At 42.7% G+C, this 18,264-nt stretch overlaps 1 protein-coding gene across 1 annotated transcript in view; it reads left to right on the top strand.

Annotated features, from left to right (window-relative positions):
* Positions 1-15,856, top strand: part of kn (EBF transcription factor knot) — a 365,525-nt gene extending 349,669 nt beyond the window's left edge. Inside the window, exons 10-14 of the mRNA XM_080274820.1 lie at positions 10,663-10,814; positions 12,692-12,818; positions 13,193-13,471; positions 14,538-14,760; positions 15,583-15,856. Of these exons, the coding sequence (XP_080130946.1) occupies positions 10,663-10,814; positions 12,692-12,818; positions 13,193-13,471; positions 14,538-14,760; positions 15,583-15,856 (1,055 nt within the window). The remainder of the gene's footprint in view (positions 1-10,662; positions 10,815-12,691; positions 12,819-13,192; positions 13,472-14,537; positions 14,761-15,582) is intronic.
* The last annotated feature ends 2,408 nt before the right edge of the window (positions 15,857-18,264 follow it).

Below are 18,264 nucleotides of genomic sequence, written 5' to 3'. Positions count from 1 at the left end.
GCCAAGAAGTTACGTTTTGTGGGAAAAAGGAATGGATGAAAGCTAAAAGAGGATGGAAAAACTGCAGAAAAGGTGCGCATTATTAGGATAGAAGGCATAAAAAGGCTGTCTTGATTGAAATATAAATGGAAGCTGATAGAGGGTAAGAAAGCCGAGTAAAAGAAATGCTTCGCATAGACATGTTACGAGTGGAAGCTGAAGAAGACCAGGGAAGAACAGATGAAAATAAGCTGTACGGTTTTGTATGTGTAAAAGAGGATAGAGAGGAACAAATTTAAGTTTTGTTTGGAAATGGGATGATGGGGGATGAGAAGATGAAGACTTGAAAAGAAATTATGTGTCGTATGATGAGGGATGCATGGAAATTGAAAAGGGATAGAGAAGAAGTGAAAAGTAAAAGAATATTAGTTATTGAGAAAGATTGAGACTGAGGGTGGATGAGAGGAACCACAGAAGAATGATCAGTTACTACAAAATTGGAGAGAGAGAGAGAGAGAGAGAGAGAGAGAGAGAGAGAGAGAGTTTGAAATTAAATGGAAAGGAAATGAGAACAGTGAGGTGATTTTAAAGGAAGACAGGCGGACATGTAGAGAAGTGAAAAATGAGATTAGTGGAGAAGGGAAAGAGTAAGGAGAAATTAGGGAAATGAGAAAGAGGAACAGAGGACACAGGATGAAATAAAGAGAAAGGAGGCCGAGGAAGGAATAAGCGTAAAAATGGAGGAGAGGAAACAGAAAGAGATGGAGAAATAAAGAGAAGAGATGAAGAGGAAGGAAAAAGAGTAAAAATGAAGGAGAGGAAACAGGAAGAGATGGGGAAATATAGAGGAAGGAGGAAAAGGAATGAATGAGTAAAAATGAAGGGGAGGAAACAGGAAGAGATAAAGAGAAATAAAGAGAAAAGAGGAAGAGGAAGGAATAAGAGTAAAGATGAAGAGGAGGAAGAGGACACTAATCCCCTCTGGTGACCGCTGTAATAATAGGATCAAAGGTGGTCACTCCCTACCCTCATTTTCCTTCATTTCCTTCGCATTTCCTTCCGAACTACCTTCATTTCCTTCGCGACACTTTCCATATTTCCCTCATATCCTTTGCATTTCCTTTATTTTCCTTCACATTTTCTTTATTTTCGTCCACATTTCCTTCATTTCCTTTGCATTTCCTTTACTCCCTTCCATATTTCCTACATTTCCAATTTCTTTTTTCTTTATTTCTTCCACCCACTTTATATCCTTCATTTACTTCACATTTCCTTTATTTTCCTGTATATTTCCTTCATTTCCTGTCATGTTTACTTCATTTCCTCCCGTATTTCCTTCACTTCATTATCTCAGTTTTTTCCTCTTTGGATATATTCCTTGATGTGTTTTTTTTTTTTTACCTGATTTTATTTTTTCCTGTTATATTGTGTTTTTTTTTATTTATCATCATCATCATCTTCTTCTTCTTCTTCTTCTTCTTCTTCTTCTTCTTCTTCTTCTCAATCTCCTACCTCCACCATCTCTCTCTCTCTCTCTCTCTCTCTCTCTCTCTCTCTCTCTCTCTTCCCCCCCACCCCTCCGTCTCCGTAGTAGTGGTGAAGGCTGAGGGCGATCAATCCTAATTCCTCCACCCCTAATTTCATCGGGTGTGTGTCTGTGTCTGTCTTCGGTGACCTGTGTGTGTGTGTGTGTGTGTGTGTGTGTGTGTGTGTGTGTGTGTGTGTGTGTGTGTGTGTGTTACTGTAAGGCTATCAATACCGGCCGCCTCTACTCTCCATCCCCATTATCTCTACACTCTTCCCTCCACCATCACTCTCCCTCCCTTCCCCTCCTTTTTTCCCTTTCCACCCTATCACCCCCTTTCTCATTTCATTCCTTCCTCTTGCTCATCTCATTCCGTCCTCTTTTTCTTCCTCTCTCCTCTCACCTCTCTCTCTCTCTCTTTTCTTACCCGTTCCTCTCACTCATCCCTTCTGTTCCTTCCTTCCTTCCTTCTTTTAAACTCATTATCCTCTATCTTTTTTTTCTCTCTGCTTCCCTTTCTCCTACTCTCCTTCTAACCCCACCAGTCCTTTTTATTTTTCTTCTCTCTCTTCTCCTTCTACTCCTCTTATCACTTTTCCTCCCTCCTCTCTCTACTTACCATTTTTCCTCTCCCAGTCACTCCTTCTTTTCCTCTTTTCCTTTCCATCACATTTTCCTTCCTACATCATTCACTCTTTTTTCTTCCTTTCTTTCTCCTCCTATTCCCGTACATTTTTCCTGCCTGTTCCTCTCTCTCCCTGTCACTCCCTCTTTTTTCCTCCCTCCATCTTTCTTACTCCTCCATTCTTTGTTTTTCTCCATCATTCCTTATTTCTTCCTTCTCTCCATCTGTATTTTCCTCGTCTTCTCCTTACTGTCTTAACCCCATCCCCATAACGCCTTTCCTCCCTCCTTTCCTTCTCCATCATTCCCTCCCTCTCTCCTCCATCATTCCCTTCCTTCCTCCCTCCTCCATCGTTCCCTCCCTTCCTCCATCATTCCCTCTCTTTCTCTGCTTCATTCCCTCCCTTCCTCCATCAGTTCCTCCCTCCTCCGTCATTCCCTCGTTTTCCTCCAGTTCATCACAACTACGAGCATCAACCTCTAATCACAATAACAACAACCACAACCACAACCACCCCTGTCATTCAGCCATAACTGCCACACCCACCATCTATAACCATTAACCACAACCACAGTCACACTCACACACACACACACACACACACACACACACACGCACACACACACACACGCACACACACACACACACACACACACACACACACACACACACACACACACACACACACACACACACACACACACACACACACACACAATAGCCCGTGTTGTTATTAAGGTGGTAGGAAGTTGCTTGTAGAAGGTCTGGGCCGTGTTATTTCCCTCGTGCGACATAAAGCTTCTCTTATTTGATTCTAGCCACACCCATGATCGCTTCACCCCCGCTCCTCCTCCTCCTCCTCCTCATCCTCGCTCTCCCTCTCTTTTGCTTCTCACTCTTTTACTCTGCTCGCTTTCTCTCCTTTACTTTTTTTTTGTCCTTTTTTCTTTTGTACTTTCTCCTATTTGATTCTAACTAATGATCGTCTCTCTCTCTCTCTCTCTCTCTCTCTCTCTCTCTCTCTCTCTGCTTCACTTTTTTTCTTTGGTTCTGATTTTTTTTCTTTGATTCTAGCCACACGCATAATCCCTTCACCCTTCTCCTCCTCCTCCTCCTCCTCCTCTCCCCCATACCCCCCTTCCTCCACTCCCCCATATCCCCTCCTCCTTTCTCTTCTCCCCCAACTCCCCCCCCCCCTCTTAGTTGCTTCTCACTCGCACTCTGTTCTCCTTTAGCCACAGAATTGCTTCCCCTTGCTCTCTCTCTCTCTCTCTCTCTTGTCAGTACTTGGAAGAGTGGCGAAGGAGTAATGCAGTAAACTAATGAAATATAAAAAAATGAGGGTGAACTGAGAAAAATGCGATAATCACAACTGATATGCAGATAGGATTTAGAAAACTGAAGAATAGAGAATAATAAAAATACGTGACGCGCAGGAATATGGTAGGAAACTTAAGAAACGCAAAGAACCATCATATGAGGATACAGGTAGGGACTGGAAGGAAAAATGCAGCAACTTGAAGAAATGTCGGGAAAAATAAGGGTATATGGATGAAACGCGGATCAGGAAACACTAAGCACTTGAGGAAGATACCGTACATGCAGAGGATGAGGTAAACAAATGGAGAGGGGGGAACTGAGTAATAGCAAAATGTGACAATTTAGATTCCCTGGCACACAGATATTTATTTTTATCGACCTGCTCTAAGTATGTATGTGCTATAGATGTTTTCGTGCCGCATTTATTAGCTGTTTTTATATATGCTTCATGTAGTGTTGCGTCTCCTCGTGTTCGTAGCTAAAACCAGTACGATAATTTTAATCATAAATGAGTCACTGAATCCCCTTTGATCTCATGTACCTATTGATAAAGTTCCACAGTGTGTTAGAGCTTATAGTGAATGGCAAATAAATAAACAAATTTTTAAAAAGCCAATAACGGTGTGGAAACGGAAAATTGGTGAATAAGAAAAAAGGGGATATGGACAGAAGATATGCAGAAATATTATAAAAAACGGAAGGGACGCGAATCAAGGAAAAAAAATCAGGGGATACTGAGGCAATATGTGTGGAATGTCAGCAGGTGAAGGAGTGACATGCATCCCTCTGATTACTTTCTGCTCACACAAAATTCTAAATCACTCGTCAGGGGCTCGCCGCAGGGGTAATGAGGAGGGGATGAGAGAGAGAGAGAGAGAGAGAGAGAGAGAAGACTGACTAAAGGAAGCATTAGGTAACGGTGATAGTGGCAAGAGGGAGAGCGTGGGTGGTGAGAGAGGCAAGATGCTGGTAATTAACAGCTTCAGTACGATGACACCTTTTGTTTTATTCTCACTGCCACCCGACCACTTTATTTCGAGTTAGAGGGTATTAATGTGCTGCCAAGAGTGATGTAAAAAGGTATCAGCGTGCTATACTCCTTGTGCTCTAACTTGGCCCAGATTTTCGTCCAGTCACAGCTTTTTTTATGCATCTGAATGACATGAAGAAACAGTGCCACGGCTCTACATCCTTCCCTTTGCACTTCTCGACGAGCATCATATTCTAGTGTTAATTTCTTGATACAAATTTGGCACTGAAGAGGAGAGCTGGGAATTTTAGGTCAAATTAAAGTAAAAACTTTATAGAGCTGTTTATCCCTTCGCTCCTAGGGGTCTCTCACGCTAAAGGAAATCGTCTGGCGTTCTTGTACTGAAGGATTTAAGGGAGGATCGTATTCAGTGCAAGAGGCCTCCCAGCATCTATTCCTAAGCGATTTATCTTGCCCGAGGATGACATTTTATTTTATTCTTACTACTACCAGACGGTTTTATTCCGCTTCAGGAGGATTGACTTGTATATTAAAGTGTTAGTTCGGAAAATCCCCCTTAAGCTGAATGGAAACGCTTTGGGATAGTTGGGATAGTAAGCATGAAATGAATGTCACCGTACTGAAGAGGTTATTGTAGGATCATTGGACTCTACACCACCACATTGTATTGGTGGGACAAGAAGTTTCGATGATGATGATGATGATGATGATGATGGTAGTGGTGGTGGTGATGGTGTTGGTGATGGTGATGGTGATGATGGTGATTTCCATATTCTGCGGCCTTTTACCACTCACATTCTTCATAGGCAATATGCAGAGGTAAACAAACGCAGAATAAATAGATTAGGAAGAAATGTTAGGGAGCTTCTTATCCCACGAGTATGACAATTTTGAGGAGGGAAGAGAAAGGGATGGTAAGGAGGAGAGGGTGACCGAGATGGAGATAGAGCTGAGTGAGAGAGTATGTAAAGGGTGGTAGTGGTGTGTCGTGGGAAGAGGAATCGTTACTGAGTAGGGACAAACACCTGGGGATCATTTTGTCGAGGTTACCCTCATACATGATACGGCGTCAGTAGATAGATAGAGACGTGATATGGTGGAAAGATAATTGGAGGAAAGTGAGAGAGATGACTGGTGAGGTGGAGCGACTGACACAGAAAGCCGAGGACGGAGAAAGAAGAAAACGGGAATGTGAAGAAACATTGTTTTTGCTTTATAATGGAGAGAGAGAGAGAGAGAGAGAGAGAGAGAGAGAGAGAGAGAATGGAATAAAGTGAAATATAAACATAATGTTAGTAAGTGTTAGTAAATACAAAGTTACTAGATGCGGGAACTTCGGGACCCTTCGGTTAATGCCCTCTGTGTGATGTGGTGTGGTGTGGTGTGTGATGTGGTGTATGATGTGGTGTGGTGTGATGTGGTGTGGTGTGGTGTGGTGTGATGTGGTGTGGTGTGGTGTGTGATTTGGCGTGGTGTGTGACGTGGTGTGGTGTGGCCTCTCCAATTTCGGTAAAATCTACGGGAGTGAAGCATCGTGCGTTCGAAAATTGTCAGTGAAAGACAGACGAGCAGAGCAGCACTGGAGATGGTCCCGAAGCTAAAGAAAGATAAAAATAGAATAGGAAAGGAGAGAGTGAAAGAGAGGTGAGCAGAATTGGGAGGAGAGTTGCCAGGAAAGAGCACTGCCAGAGAGAGAGAGAGAGAGAGAGAGGAGGGGGGGGGTAGAAGGATCAAGAACGGAAAGTTAGAGGCGGGGGGAGGGGAGAGATGGGAAGAGGAAGAGAGAGAACATCCAAAGGGGAGAATTACTGTGGGAGAAGAGTAATGGAGGAAGGAGAGGTGGACTGGAGGGAAGAAAGGTCTAGAAAAAGAGGACTGAGGGGGAAGGGAGGAGAAGAGGAGGTTGGGAATGAAGGGTGGGAGGAAAGGTGGAAAGGCCTAGAGGAAAAGGACTGAGTATGGAAGGAAGGAAGGAAGGGAGAAGGGATGGAGAGAGGGAGGGAGGAGAACCCTGGAGAAGAGGCACAGGAGGAAAAGAACAGAAATGAAGAGACATGAGAGGGAAGAAGATGAAGGGGAGGAAAGGTTTTGAGAAGTACGAGGTAGAAGAGGAAGGAGGGAGGGAGAGGCATGAAAATGAGAGGCAAGGAGGATCTTTGGAGAGGTTTGGAGTGGGAGCAGATGAAGGAGGGAAGGAGGAAGGATGCCAGGAAAGAGTGATGTCGGGGGGGAAAAAATAGGGAGGGAGGGAGGAAGGGAGGGAGGGAGATAGGTTTCGGTGGGGGGGAGGGAGGGAGGAGGCAGAGGTATGGGATGAAAAGAGAGGTGGGACGGAAGGGAGGAGGGCGGAAGTAGGCAGAGGTGTGAGGGAGAGGACGGAGGAGGGAGAAAGATGGGAAGTAGGTGTGTGTGTGTGTGTGTGTGAGAGAGAGAGAGAGAGAGAGAGAGAGAGAGAGAGAGAAGGGGAGAAGCAGGGAGAATTTAAAGTAAATGCGTTGGTGGGCCTAGACACACACACACACACACACACACACACACACACACACACACACACACACACATGGAGAGAGAGAGAGAGAGAGAGAGAGAGAGAGAGAGAGAGAGAGAGCGTGGTGCCCGACACTAAAATTAATGGTGTGTATTACTGCCCGAACGTGGCTCGCCTTGGGGACCTCACTCACACTACTTTTTTTTTTTTTTTTTTTAGAAAATATTTTTTTCCCACTGCTATTTTCCTGGTGGTGTGTGCTGTATGTGTACCGTATTTTCATGGGAGTATTATTTTTAATGAATATCTTAGTGGGATATTGGTAGCTTCATAAGTCTCTCTCTCTCTCTCTCTCTTACTGTATATATATATATATATATATATATATATATATATATATATATATATATGCGAAGTTTACAAAAATTATCTGACTCATTTTTTAATTATGGTGAGACTGAGATAGTTTAAACATGTGTCAAGAATGGGAATGAAAATTGTGTGAAACGATCTGTGAATGTGAATGTGGAGGACAGAGCACTAAGCGGCAAACCTAGGAAGACTTGGGATGAGGTTTTACAATAATACTTCAGTGCTGAGGGACTGAACAGAGATGCCGCCAGAAACCGTGTGGCACAGAGAGTCGTCATGGTAACAAGGCAGACATGTACAAAGCCGCTCAGAACAAAAGAAACTAATCTCAAATTTGCCTATACCAAGATTTCGTTTATTTTGTACCTATTCTGGAAGCTAAAATGTACAGCGGTATTTGCATGTATACATTAATAACTGGTAACTTAGCCTCACGTTGTATGAACAGTATGACTTCCCACCACCAGCATTTTCCCTTCAGCGTGAGGACATCTTACTCGCTTTATTCTTCCTACCACTGACTACTTTTTTTTTTTTTTACATAAGAATTTGATAGATATTCCTTCTAACTCCTTCACTGCGAAAGGCCCAGAATTAAAGGAAATTATCTGGAGGTGCCGAAAAATGAAATAATCGTATTGAAGGAGTTAATACTGCGATGACATGGTGATTTTATTTTACTACCTTCATACTAATTTACGGTATGAATCTTAGGACTGACCGCTCCGATACTCCTTTTACTCTAACTTGGCCCAAAACTGCCATCTCCATCTTGAATGTTAAGTCTTAGCAGCAGGTTTAACACTAGAATATGATGCTAGCCAGAAGGATTGCTGTGGAAAGAATGTAGAGCCGTAGCATTTTCTTTCTACCACTGAATTACATGACAGGCTGCAAAAAGGACCAAATTCTGAGACAAGTTAAGGTGAAAGAACTATGGTAAAGGGACCATTCAAATTTGCTGCTAGCCCTTTCACTACGAGAAGCTTTCCCAGGCCCCATATAATCATTTAAAGGCAGCAAGAATAAGCTAAAAAAAAAAATGTCATTGTCCTGAATGTCATGTGCACTCGGGAAGTAAGTGTCATTTTAGCCATTTTTTGCCTTTTCGTTGTATGTGTCTTCTCGTTTTTAAGTCTCTTCCCCTCTGCCTTTCACCCCTCTCTCTGTTTACTATTTCCATGTTACTTTTTCCATTCTTTTCTGTTTTCTCTTCTTCCACATTTTCTTCCACTTTTCTTTCTTCAATATTCTTTCCCCACTTCTCCCTTCCCCTCTCACTTTTCTTTTTTTCATCCTTCTCCTTGCTGTTCTTCTTCCCTGTTTTCATCTTACGCCTTCATTTCCTCCTTTCCCTCTCTGTTCCTCCATTTTCTGTCAATTTTCTTATTTATTCTTAGTCTTCTTTCTCCTCTGTTTATTAAATCTTGCTTTCCCATTTCCTTACTTTCCTTTATTCTCCTTATTCCTTCGTTTTTTTTTTTTCCTTTTGTTTTCCTTCGTAGTCCTCTTTTCCATTATTTTCCATTCCTTTCATGTCCTTTCCCATTCCTCTCCATTCTTTTCCCTTCCTTCAGTTCCATTCTCTCTCTCTCTCTCTCTCTCTCTCTCTCTCTCTCTCTCTCTCTCTCTCTCTCTCTCTCTCTCTCCCCATCTATATATTTATCTGTCTATCTTTCATTTTCTCTTCTCCCGTTCCCAGTCTCCCCTTCGTCCTCTTACCTGTCTGTCATCACCTTAGCTTGTTTATATAGTGACGTGCGCCCACCTCTCACCACTCTTCCCCTCCCCTCACCTCTCCACCCTCCCCTCACCTCTCCACCCTCCCCCTCGCTTCACCTCTCCACCTTTCCCCTCCCTTCACATCTACACCCTTCCCTCCTTTCACCTCTCCACCCATCCACTCCCTTCATCTCTTCACCCTACCCTCCTTTTATCTCGTTCCTTTCACCTCATCTTTAACTTTCCCTCACAAGCCACCTTACTTCTCATTACTTCACATCCCCTTCTGAAATCTTACCTACCTTTCACCCTTTTCTCACCTCGCATCCTTCCCCCGCCTCTTACCTTAGTTTACGCTTTTCCCCCTCATCTTACTACTGTTTCTGTTTCCTCATTTCGTTTCACGCCCTTTCATTTCACCATTCTCATCTCTTCTTATCCCATTTCTCTCGTATCTTCCCTCACTTTTGTCCACATACGTCCCATTTACCATACTTCTCTCCTGTTACCTCTTACCACATCCCTTCCCTTCCCATAATCCACATTCTCTCCCCTTATCTCACCTCCCTTCGCCTCATCTTACCCCCTTCCCCTCATCACACCTTTCATCCCATCATATTTTCCTTTACCTGCCTCATCTTACTACCTTTTACTTTCTTGTCTCATTCCTCATTTTCCTTTGGTGTCTCCTTCCTACATCACTTTTCTTCCCGTGTTGCTATCGCTTACTTTTTCTTCTCGTCTCTTATCTCCTCATTTTCACCCTTTATTTCCCTTACTCTTGTTACCTTCACCCTGTTTCTTTCCTTCAGCTCCCCGTTTCTACATCACTACGTTCCATCCCTGTTTGTTCGTTTCAGCTTTCTCTCTTCTCTCATTTTTTACCCATCAAGAACATTTACTTCTTCCAGCTTCTTGTCTTTTTCCTTTTCTATTTCCCTTCCATCCTCTCAAGCTTCCTCCTCTCATTCCTTACCCTCTATCCTTCTCTCGTCCTTCCAGATTCCTTTCTCTCCTATCCTGTATTACTTCCTGTCTAAATCTTATTTTGTTTTACTCTCTCCCCTCGCTTCATTTTTTTTTTCTTCATATCGCTTTCACCATTACTCGCATTCCTTTCGTTCCTCTCTTTCCATTCCCTCCCTCCATCCCTCTCCCTTTTTTTTTTTTTCTTTCTTTTTTTTAACTCTCTTTACATTTAAACTCCCCTTATTCCACACATACTTTCTTTATTCTGCTCCAATTTCCTGTTTTTGGCTTTATGCTCTCGTCAAGCAAATCCACCGTTAATTTGACCTATATGGAGGGTCAGTGAAGGATGTCAGTGTGTGCTGGATGGGATTAAAAAAAGAAAAAAAAAAAGAAAAAGAAAAAAAAAAGCTGAAATGCGGTAGGTTGAAGCAGACGCACTGTTATCCTCTTCACTGTTAATTACCTGTTTTCTTCTGTTCATTTTGTTACAAGACTTTTCTATTTTCAGAAAGAAAGAAAACACGTCGTCTGATTCAGGAGACTAGCAAGTGTCAGTTTCAGTTTGATCTAGTTTCTCCCCGTTCTCTGTTTTATATGTTTTTTAGTTTGTTTTCTTCCATAGCACATTGACGCCCTCCACTAACTTTCTGTACAAATGTCCCCTACAGGCCTGTACCCGCCCCTGCCCGCCACGCCCTGCATCAAGGCCATTTCTCCGTCAGAGGGGTGGACCACAGGGGGCGCCACTGTCATCATCATAGGGGACAACTTTTTTGATGGCCTTCAGATTGTGTTTGGCACCATGCTGGTCTGGAGTGAGGTGAGTGGACGCTGAATAGAATCGTTTAGGGATCGTAATAGATAAACATAAAGGATGTCATCGAACTTCTCTCTCCGAACCCAACAAAACGAGCTAATCTGGGTGTATTATGTTCATGTATACTGAAATTGGCCACTTGTTAGTTTATGACTGAGAGGAAATTGAAAATATCGGCATTGATAGTTTCCGTAGCATTAACACAAATCGCGTTTAAAGAAGAAAAATAATGTGTGAAAATAGCATTGACATTATATCAGGTACTTGCTGAACAGTATTAAACTTTATTATGCCGTAAATTAGGAAATGTAATATCGAATAATGTCCATTTTCCAGTGTTTACAATGTCTTATTTTACTTATTTAACGCTAAATCGAAGCCTAACAGGATTCAGGAAGTACCTGATATTATGTCAAAGCTATTCTTACACGATATTTATCTGTTCTGAATGCGATTTATGCTGATTCTGCAAAAATTATCAGGGTCGATATTTTCAACTTGTAACCCAAAACTCGCCAGTGAACAGTTGTGTACATTGTAAAGATCCATAAAGATATAACGTCTCCACATTAAGCACAATTTCAAGATAGGACTGACCCCTTGTAACCTCAATCCCACACCACACCACACCACACATGCATCTTGTTCCTCTTCTTGCTGAGTCACTGTTAACCCGTGCACAGTGGTTCCATTGTATGTCGCTGTTTATCTAATCTCGTCTTTATTTATCCTATCGTTCCCTCTCGCTACCGTAATACACACACACACACACACACACACACACACACACACACACACACACACACACACGCAAATTAAATAAACCAGTTGTATTAATTCCGTGGCTTACCTTCGTCTGTGAGTGCCATCTTTGCCTCTGCCACGTCCAGCTTTGTAAATACGAGCGTGAGTGATCAGGTCTCTGGAGCATTGTGACTGTGGGTTCTTTCAGGCGTCTGGCACCTTGGTAAATAAGTGTGTATAAGTGATTAGAGCCTATAGGGATTTGGCTGGGAAAAGGATCAGTATGCCTTCCTTGGTAAATATGAAAGTTGGTGACTGGATCCTATAGGGAATTTGACAAACGCAGGATCAGAATTGCTTCCGTGAGAAATATTGTTAAGTGATTGGATCGGATAGGGAACTAAGTGATAAAAAAATTAGTGTGACTTTCATGATAAGGATTTGGTTAAGCGATTACTTCCGATAGGGATTTGGCTTGTTTAAGGATTAGTGTGACTACGGTGTAAAGTCCGTGTGTGCTTAAATATACAGGGTTTTTACTTTGATGTTTTAGTTTTTATTATGCACTTTATACGATGGTTCTTTTTTTGTTTAGTCGTGCCTGCTATCAGACCATTTTATTCAGCTTGGGGGAGTTCGTAGTAGTGAAGGGACCAATGAAAGCTATATCTAGCGCTTTACTTCAGAATCTCTCGTAAGCCTTAAAATAATGTTTGGGAGCAATAAGTAGTTTTCAAAAAGTCCAACTTCGACGGGTTAATTAGGTTTTAAGTGCTGATATAGGCTCCGCGAAAGAGGAAGGAACATTAACATACTGCAGCTTCATCCCTTTTAGTATGAAAGGTTCCCCTAAGCTGAATAAAATCCGTGGCGGCAGCAAGATGTAAATAAAATATGTCTCCGCCATAATTGAGGTGTATACTGTAGACTGGAGGATTTAATTTGTTTGCCCTCTACTGATCGACACAGCTCTAGTATACCAGCTAACGCCAGATTTTTTTTTTTAACGCCATGATCAAGATAAGCCCAGACGATTTCATTCAAATGATTCATAGGAGCCTGAGTGTTAATGCATAAGAGTAATGAGATATAATGATTTACATGTGATCTGTATTTTATTTATTGTGTGTGTACAGCTGGTGACGTCACACGCCATTCGGGTGCAGACGCCTCCCCGCCACATCCCCGGCGTGGTGGAGGTCACGCTCTCATACAAGTCCAAGCAGTTCTGCAAGGGAGCACCGGGACGCTTCGTATATGTCTGTTAGTATTATACCTCACCAGCTCAGATTAAGTTATTGTTGTATAGTTGAAACAATAAGATAAAAATGTAATGGTCATTCATTAAAAGTCCCTTCTTATTCATTAAATATTTATTCTGTTTATGTATTTATCTGTATGTCTGTCTGTCTGTAGATATGATACACAGATACATAAACACAATCCATAAAACAAATAGTGCTGTCAAGTAATGTTGAAACAAGTCTAGAGTGTATCTCAGCATCATTTATTCAAAAGAAAATGAATCCCGCTGTTAGTTGATGTGGCCTGACTCTCCCGGCAAGGTATAACAGCGTATAACAGCGGTCATAAGTACCCTAGTATTGGTAGGGTTCTAACCCCAGTTTCTCCGCCAGCATTGACGGAGCCGACCATTGACTACGGGTTCCAGCGGCTACAGAAGCTGATCCCACGACACCCTGGCGACCCCGACAAGCTGCCCAAGGAGATCATACTGAAGAGGGCGGCAGACCTGGCCGAGGCCCTGTACTCGATGCCCCGCAACAACCAGCTGGCTCTGCCCGCACCTCGCTCCCCCGCCATGAACCAGACCTCCGCCATGACGGGCTTCAACACCTACACCGGCCAGCTGGCAGTTAGTGTGCAAGACACAGCCAACGCACAGTGGGGGGACGGTACGTTACCATATGCAGTACGCCATTCTTTCTGTCCTAAGCCCCGTTTCATACCATAATCCTTAATTCATGCCGTAAACATTATTTCATGCCGTAAGCTGTGTTTCATGCCATAAACCTTTAGCTTGTATGGATCAATCTTAACATCTTCAGTCCCGTGACGCATTTTTAGTTATTCTCGCTGTCTGCAGACGAGTATAATAATCTTATAGGAGACCTTTTGTGGCGAATGAGGCAGTGGAAACTTATCCCCTCTGCTCCCAGCTGAAAAGTCTCTCCTAAGCTAGATAGTTTCTTCTGTAGGTAGCGAGAATAAAATTTGAAAATCCGTATTGGACTGAAGTGATTAAACGTTGTGCTGTAGTCTGTGTACTGCCATACCTACCTCTGTGACCATTATGATTTATATCTTGCATGTATGACAGTGAATAGTTGGTCTTCGTACATATACATGTTTTTGTTTTAAATATTCTTGATACTGACACTCCCATCCCTCCCCTATAACTTGTGCTATAACTGCTGCTACTCTTATGTCCTTGCTCTCCTTTCTGCATTACCTCTTTCTGCCCTGCATTTACTACTGCTACTGCTGCTGCTCATAGTGCTGATGCTGCTAGAAGGTTATGTAATTATGAAGACTTGCATATAAAGTTTATTGTGCATTTTATTTCATTTACCTGTACCTGTGTCGCAGACACAAGGCTAGTAAACGATCATTGTGATAATGTGTGTGTACAGGTACAGTTCATAATTATCAAAAGTAGATATAGTTTAATATGCATCATTTATCTAAATTACTTACTGCATTGGTCTTAGGGTCAGGTTTTCCACACTGAACACCTGGTTCCATTTTCATATATGGCTTTATAGTGTCCATATAACGTGGTATATACATTGCTGATATATGCCTTAATGTTTACAAGTATATATTATACATATGCATATAGCTTTACTTCTAGTTATGCTTTGCACCGAGTATTTTCCTCTTTAGTGTTCCTTTCCCTGCCTCTCCTCCGGCCACTCCTACTGACTCGTGCCGTTCTTACTTGTAGGTTTTTTCTTCTAGACGACTACAACCGCGCTCAGGGTCCTGGGGGGATGGGTATAGCTTCTCCTCGGGCTGGGTTCGGTTCCAACGCCTCCACGCCTCACTCCTCCTCCGCCGGCTCATCCTCATCCTCATCCTCAGCCTCGTACGGGGCTGCACTTAACCCTACGGGATACACATCGCCCTCCAATTTGACTAACATGAGCGCCTCTCCCAGCCTCTTCAACAGCACAACCAGTAAGTTCTTTCTGGAGTTTTTATCTCTCTGAATCCAATAAAGACTTTCAGTTGCTTTTGCCGCCTCCAGATGATTTTACTCAGCGTAGAGGAGACCTCGTGTAGTGAAGGGAAGATTTGAGTCTTCAATATTACTGACCTCATTAGTTGAAAAATCTCTCCCAGACTGAGTAACCTCGTGTGGTGGTAAAAAGAAATTTAAAGAAGTCACCGCAGTGAATTGGTCAAAGTAGAGTGGATACGTCAGTTTCTCTTTGGTGCAGTTTTCTTTAATTTACGACTATGTTTTTCACCCTTGCTTTGTATTGTATTTGATTTTCCAGCACTTTTTATTGTAACACTGAAGTTTAGCTTGCTGTGCTGAGTTGCTTAGTAGCGTATGTCTTATTACTTAACATGGTAAGATAATACTGTACCATTAACTACCTTAACATATTATTGAAGACTATTAGTAAATAAATGTAACATTTTTAGATCATATTCACTCTCTTGATAGTTTGAGAGCCCAGTCCAGTGTCGTCTTACTTTGTTCCTCTTAAACTTCACCATTTACGACTGTTAAGGTTTGAGACAGTCTCGTTTAGTCACTTAATTTTAATTGCACTGTGTGATATATGTAGCAGATTCAGTTTCCTGCATGAATCGTACTGTCAGTGTTGGATAAATCACTAAGAGCATCATATGACAAGCCCAAGTGATAATTTTTCTGTGGTAGTCACACCTCTGAACTACCCTGAAGTGATGGTAGAGTGTAGTTACATTAGTGTGAGAAGACGGGCTGACCCAGTGACTGACGGTGACCACCTCCCTCACCCTCTGCAGCCAGCGGGCACCCCACCTCCCACCCCCAGTATGGGTCCTGGGGCGCCTCCTCCTGCCCTGCCACCTCCGCAGCACTCTTCTCCCAGTTCTCTGCCACAATGAACGCCAAGCAGCGCAGCGCCTTCGCCCCGGTGCTGCCCGGCATGCCCGCCACGCCACCCCTCACACCAGTCACGCCAGGCGCCCCGGCAACAGTCAACAACAATGCCATGGCAGCCGCCGCCGCTGCCGCTGCCACCGCCGCTGCCAGCACACCTTGGCAACAACTACTCACTTAGTGTTAGTGTCTCACTGCTAACCTGCATGTTGCCATTGCCTGCCCCTGCTGCACTGCATCTCCTCAATTATGATTTCCTTCTGTATTATACAAATGGGCAGAGTATCATGACAGTCCCATATTTTAATTTACAAGAATTCTTCCATACTGCACTGTAATTCTGATTGGCTCAAGTACGGATTCATGTGTTGTGGTGTGTATTGCACTTTATTTATACTGCATCTTGAATAAGGTGATGTCTGCCAGCGCCTAATGACACAGCTCTGGTCTCCTGCAGGAATGGGCGGGTTCATGTCCTCAGCGTTCACCACAATGGGTCACTTCGCCCTGCCCCCCTGCAGCTCACAGTCCTACGGCGCGCTAGTACACCACGCTGCTGCCGGCAAGTGATAGTGACAACCCACACCTCTGCTCCTTGACTCCCCTAGTTTGACCTATGACCTCCCAGGCCACCAGTTTACTTATCCAGTCTGATCAGAAACCACATGGGATGGAAATTAGCTTTTATAATGTGCCAGTCGCCCTGCCTATATGTGCCCTCAATAACGCTACAAGACTTCCCGTGGCAGATGACTTGGGACCGTCACTTTGAGCTCTCAGAACTGTCCTTTGACCTCATTTTGTATGTTTCCTCACATATCTCCGTAGGCAACTACACGGTCCTGGAATGAAGATCTTTACCCTCTTAGACGATAACATGACATCAGTGCACAAGGAAGGGCAATGCAGTAAGCAGGAGCATCAGGGCAGGTCACGGGGAGGTCAGGGATGGGCAGGGCAGATTACGGGAAGGAACTGTCGCACTTGTACAAGACTGGTCATCTTTGGTGTAAATTAGAAACAGCAGTCATCAGTGACTTAAAATGCGAATTGTGAGAATTAAAAAACTGTTCTCTCAACACCTGGACAAATTCATGAACACATTCCAGACGAGTGTGTGTGTTATTTGGTGTAACTGAGGAAGGGCAAGGCGGGGCGTAATGTTCTGATGTGGTGTGATGGAGTGAGAGCGCAGTGTTGGGTCTTCCTTCTATTTATATGACTGAAGTGCGTGGCGAGGGATTGTTTTTTGGAGGGAGAGAGACAAGAGCCAGTTTTTCTTTTCGTTGTGACCAGGATATCCTTATGTGGCAGGCGCTGAAACCCTCTGAACCCCATCCTTGGAACTAGGGATATTAAATATGATTTTTAGCGATACACTTTGCTGCAGAAGCGGTAAATTTGATTTTTTTTTTTTAAGGTGTCAGAAATGAAGTACAGTTTCGAGGTTTGGGGGCCGTAATTATATGTGTTATCTCGTGTTATTTTGAGTTATTTTAATGATAGGTTAATTTTATCATTGTTTCCTGTGGTCACACATTGCCGTGCGGCTTTTTTTTTTTTTTTTTTTTTTTTTTTTTTTTTTTTACCCCTCAAATGACCTTTTTTTTTTTTTGGGGGAAGAAATTGGTTTTACTGGATTTCTCTTTTAAGTCCACGACTTCGGATTTGTATTTCGGCCCTCAGATCCATTTTGCATTGCTGGCATTACACTAACCTACCACAAATGCTGCACAACCAGTATGAGCACACATCCAGAGAGAAAGTAAGGTGAATCAAACAAGTGCTGCTGTTTAAAATCACTCAAGAAAGCAAATTGTGAATGAAAATGAAATTGGATAATATGAATATCTGTGACTAATGTAACTTGCCCTACACGGAGTGTTGACTGAAAATGGGTTTTGCAGAAATATGGAATTGTGATCTGAAGTAGAAACTAATAATGCAGAAATAATAGGAATGTGATCTGAACTGGGAATGAGTTATGCATAAATATATCAACGTGATCTGATATGAGGAAACGTGATTTACTTCGAAAAGATGAACTGTATGTGCAAGAAACATTAAACGCGGCCTGTCAGAGACATTTTAACAGATCTAAGAGGCAAGAAACACTGAATGTCATTTTACCCACATTGTACCATAGACCTTCTTCCTCCATAATCGCCGGGATCCCCTGCTTCATCACTCTCACCAGCCTTGTAATTATGTTCTGTATATACTTGTACATTTTTTCCAGTTCATGTGTAATCAGTCATGTATGAGTTAAGTCCATGTTATTTCATTTATAATATGTAGATTTAGCGGCAGATTTACGTAAATCACACATGAGAATTTTTTTTTTCATTAATGTTACTGCGTTTTATGATTTCATTCGATCATGGTAACCGTATAGTAGATACACAATACGTGGCCGCCCATTTTGGAGTCTTAACCCTTTGACTGTGAATTCCCTACTTAGCAGTTAACTTCATCTGACGCCAGACTTTCTTCTTCTTCTTCTTCTTCGTTTTTCTTTTTCTTCTTTTTTCTTTAAGCTCAGAAGAGACCTTGAGCACCAAATTGTCAAAGTAATGGCAGCTAACGACC

Source organism: Coenobita brevimanus, chromosome 59 (genome assembly GCF_032717465.1).
Source record: "Coenobita brevimanus isolate Jiangsu-jjx chromosome 59, ASM3271746v2, whole genome shotgun sequence".
In the NCBI taxonomy this organism is placed as follows: domain Eukaryota; kingdom Metazoa; phylum Arthropoda; class Malacostraca; order Decapoda; family Coenobitidae; genus Coenobita; species Coenobita brevimanus.
This window is presented reverse-complemented; position numbering and strand designations above follow the sequence as displayed.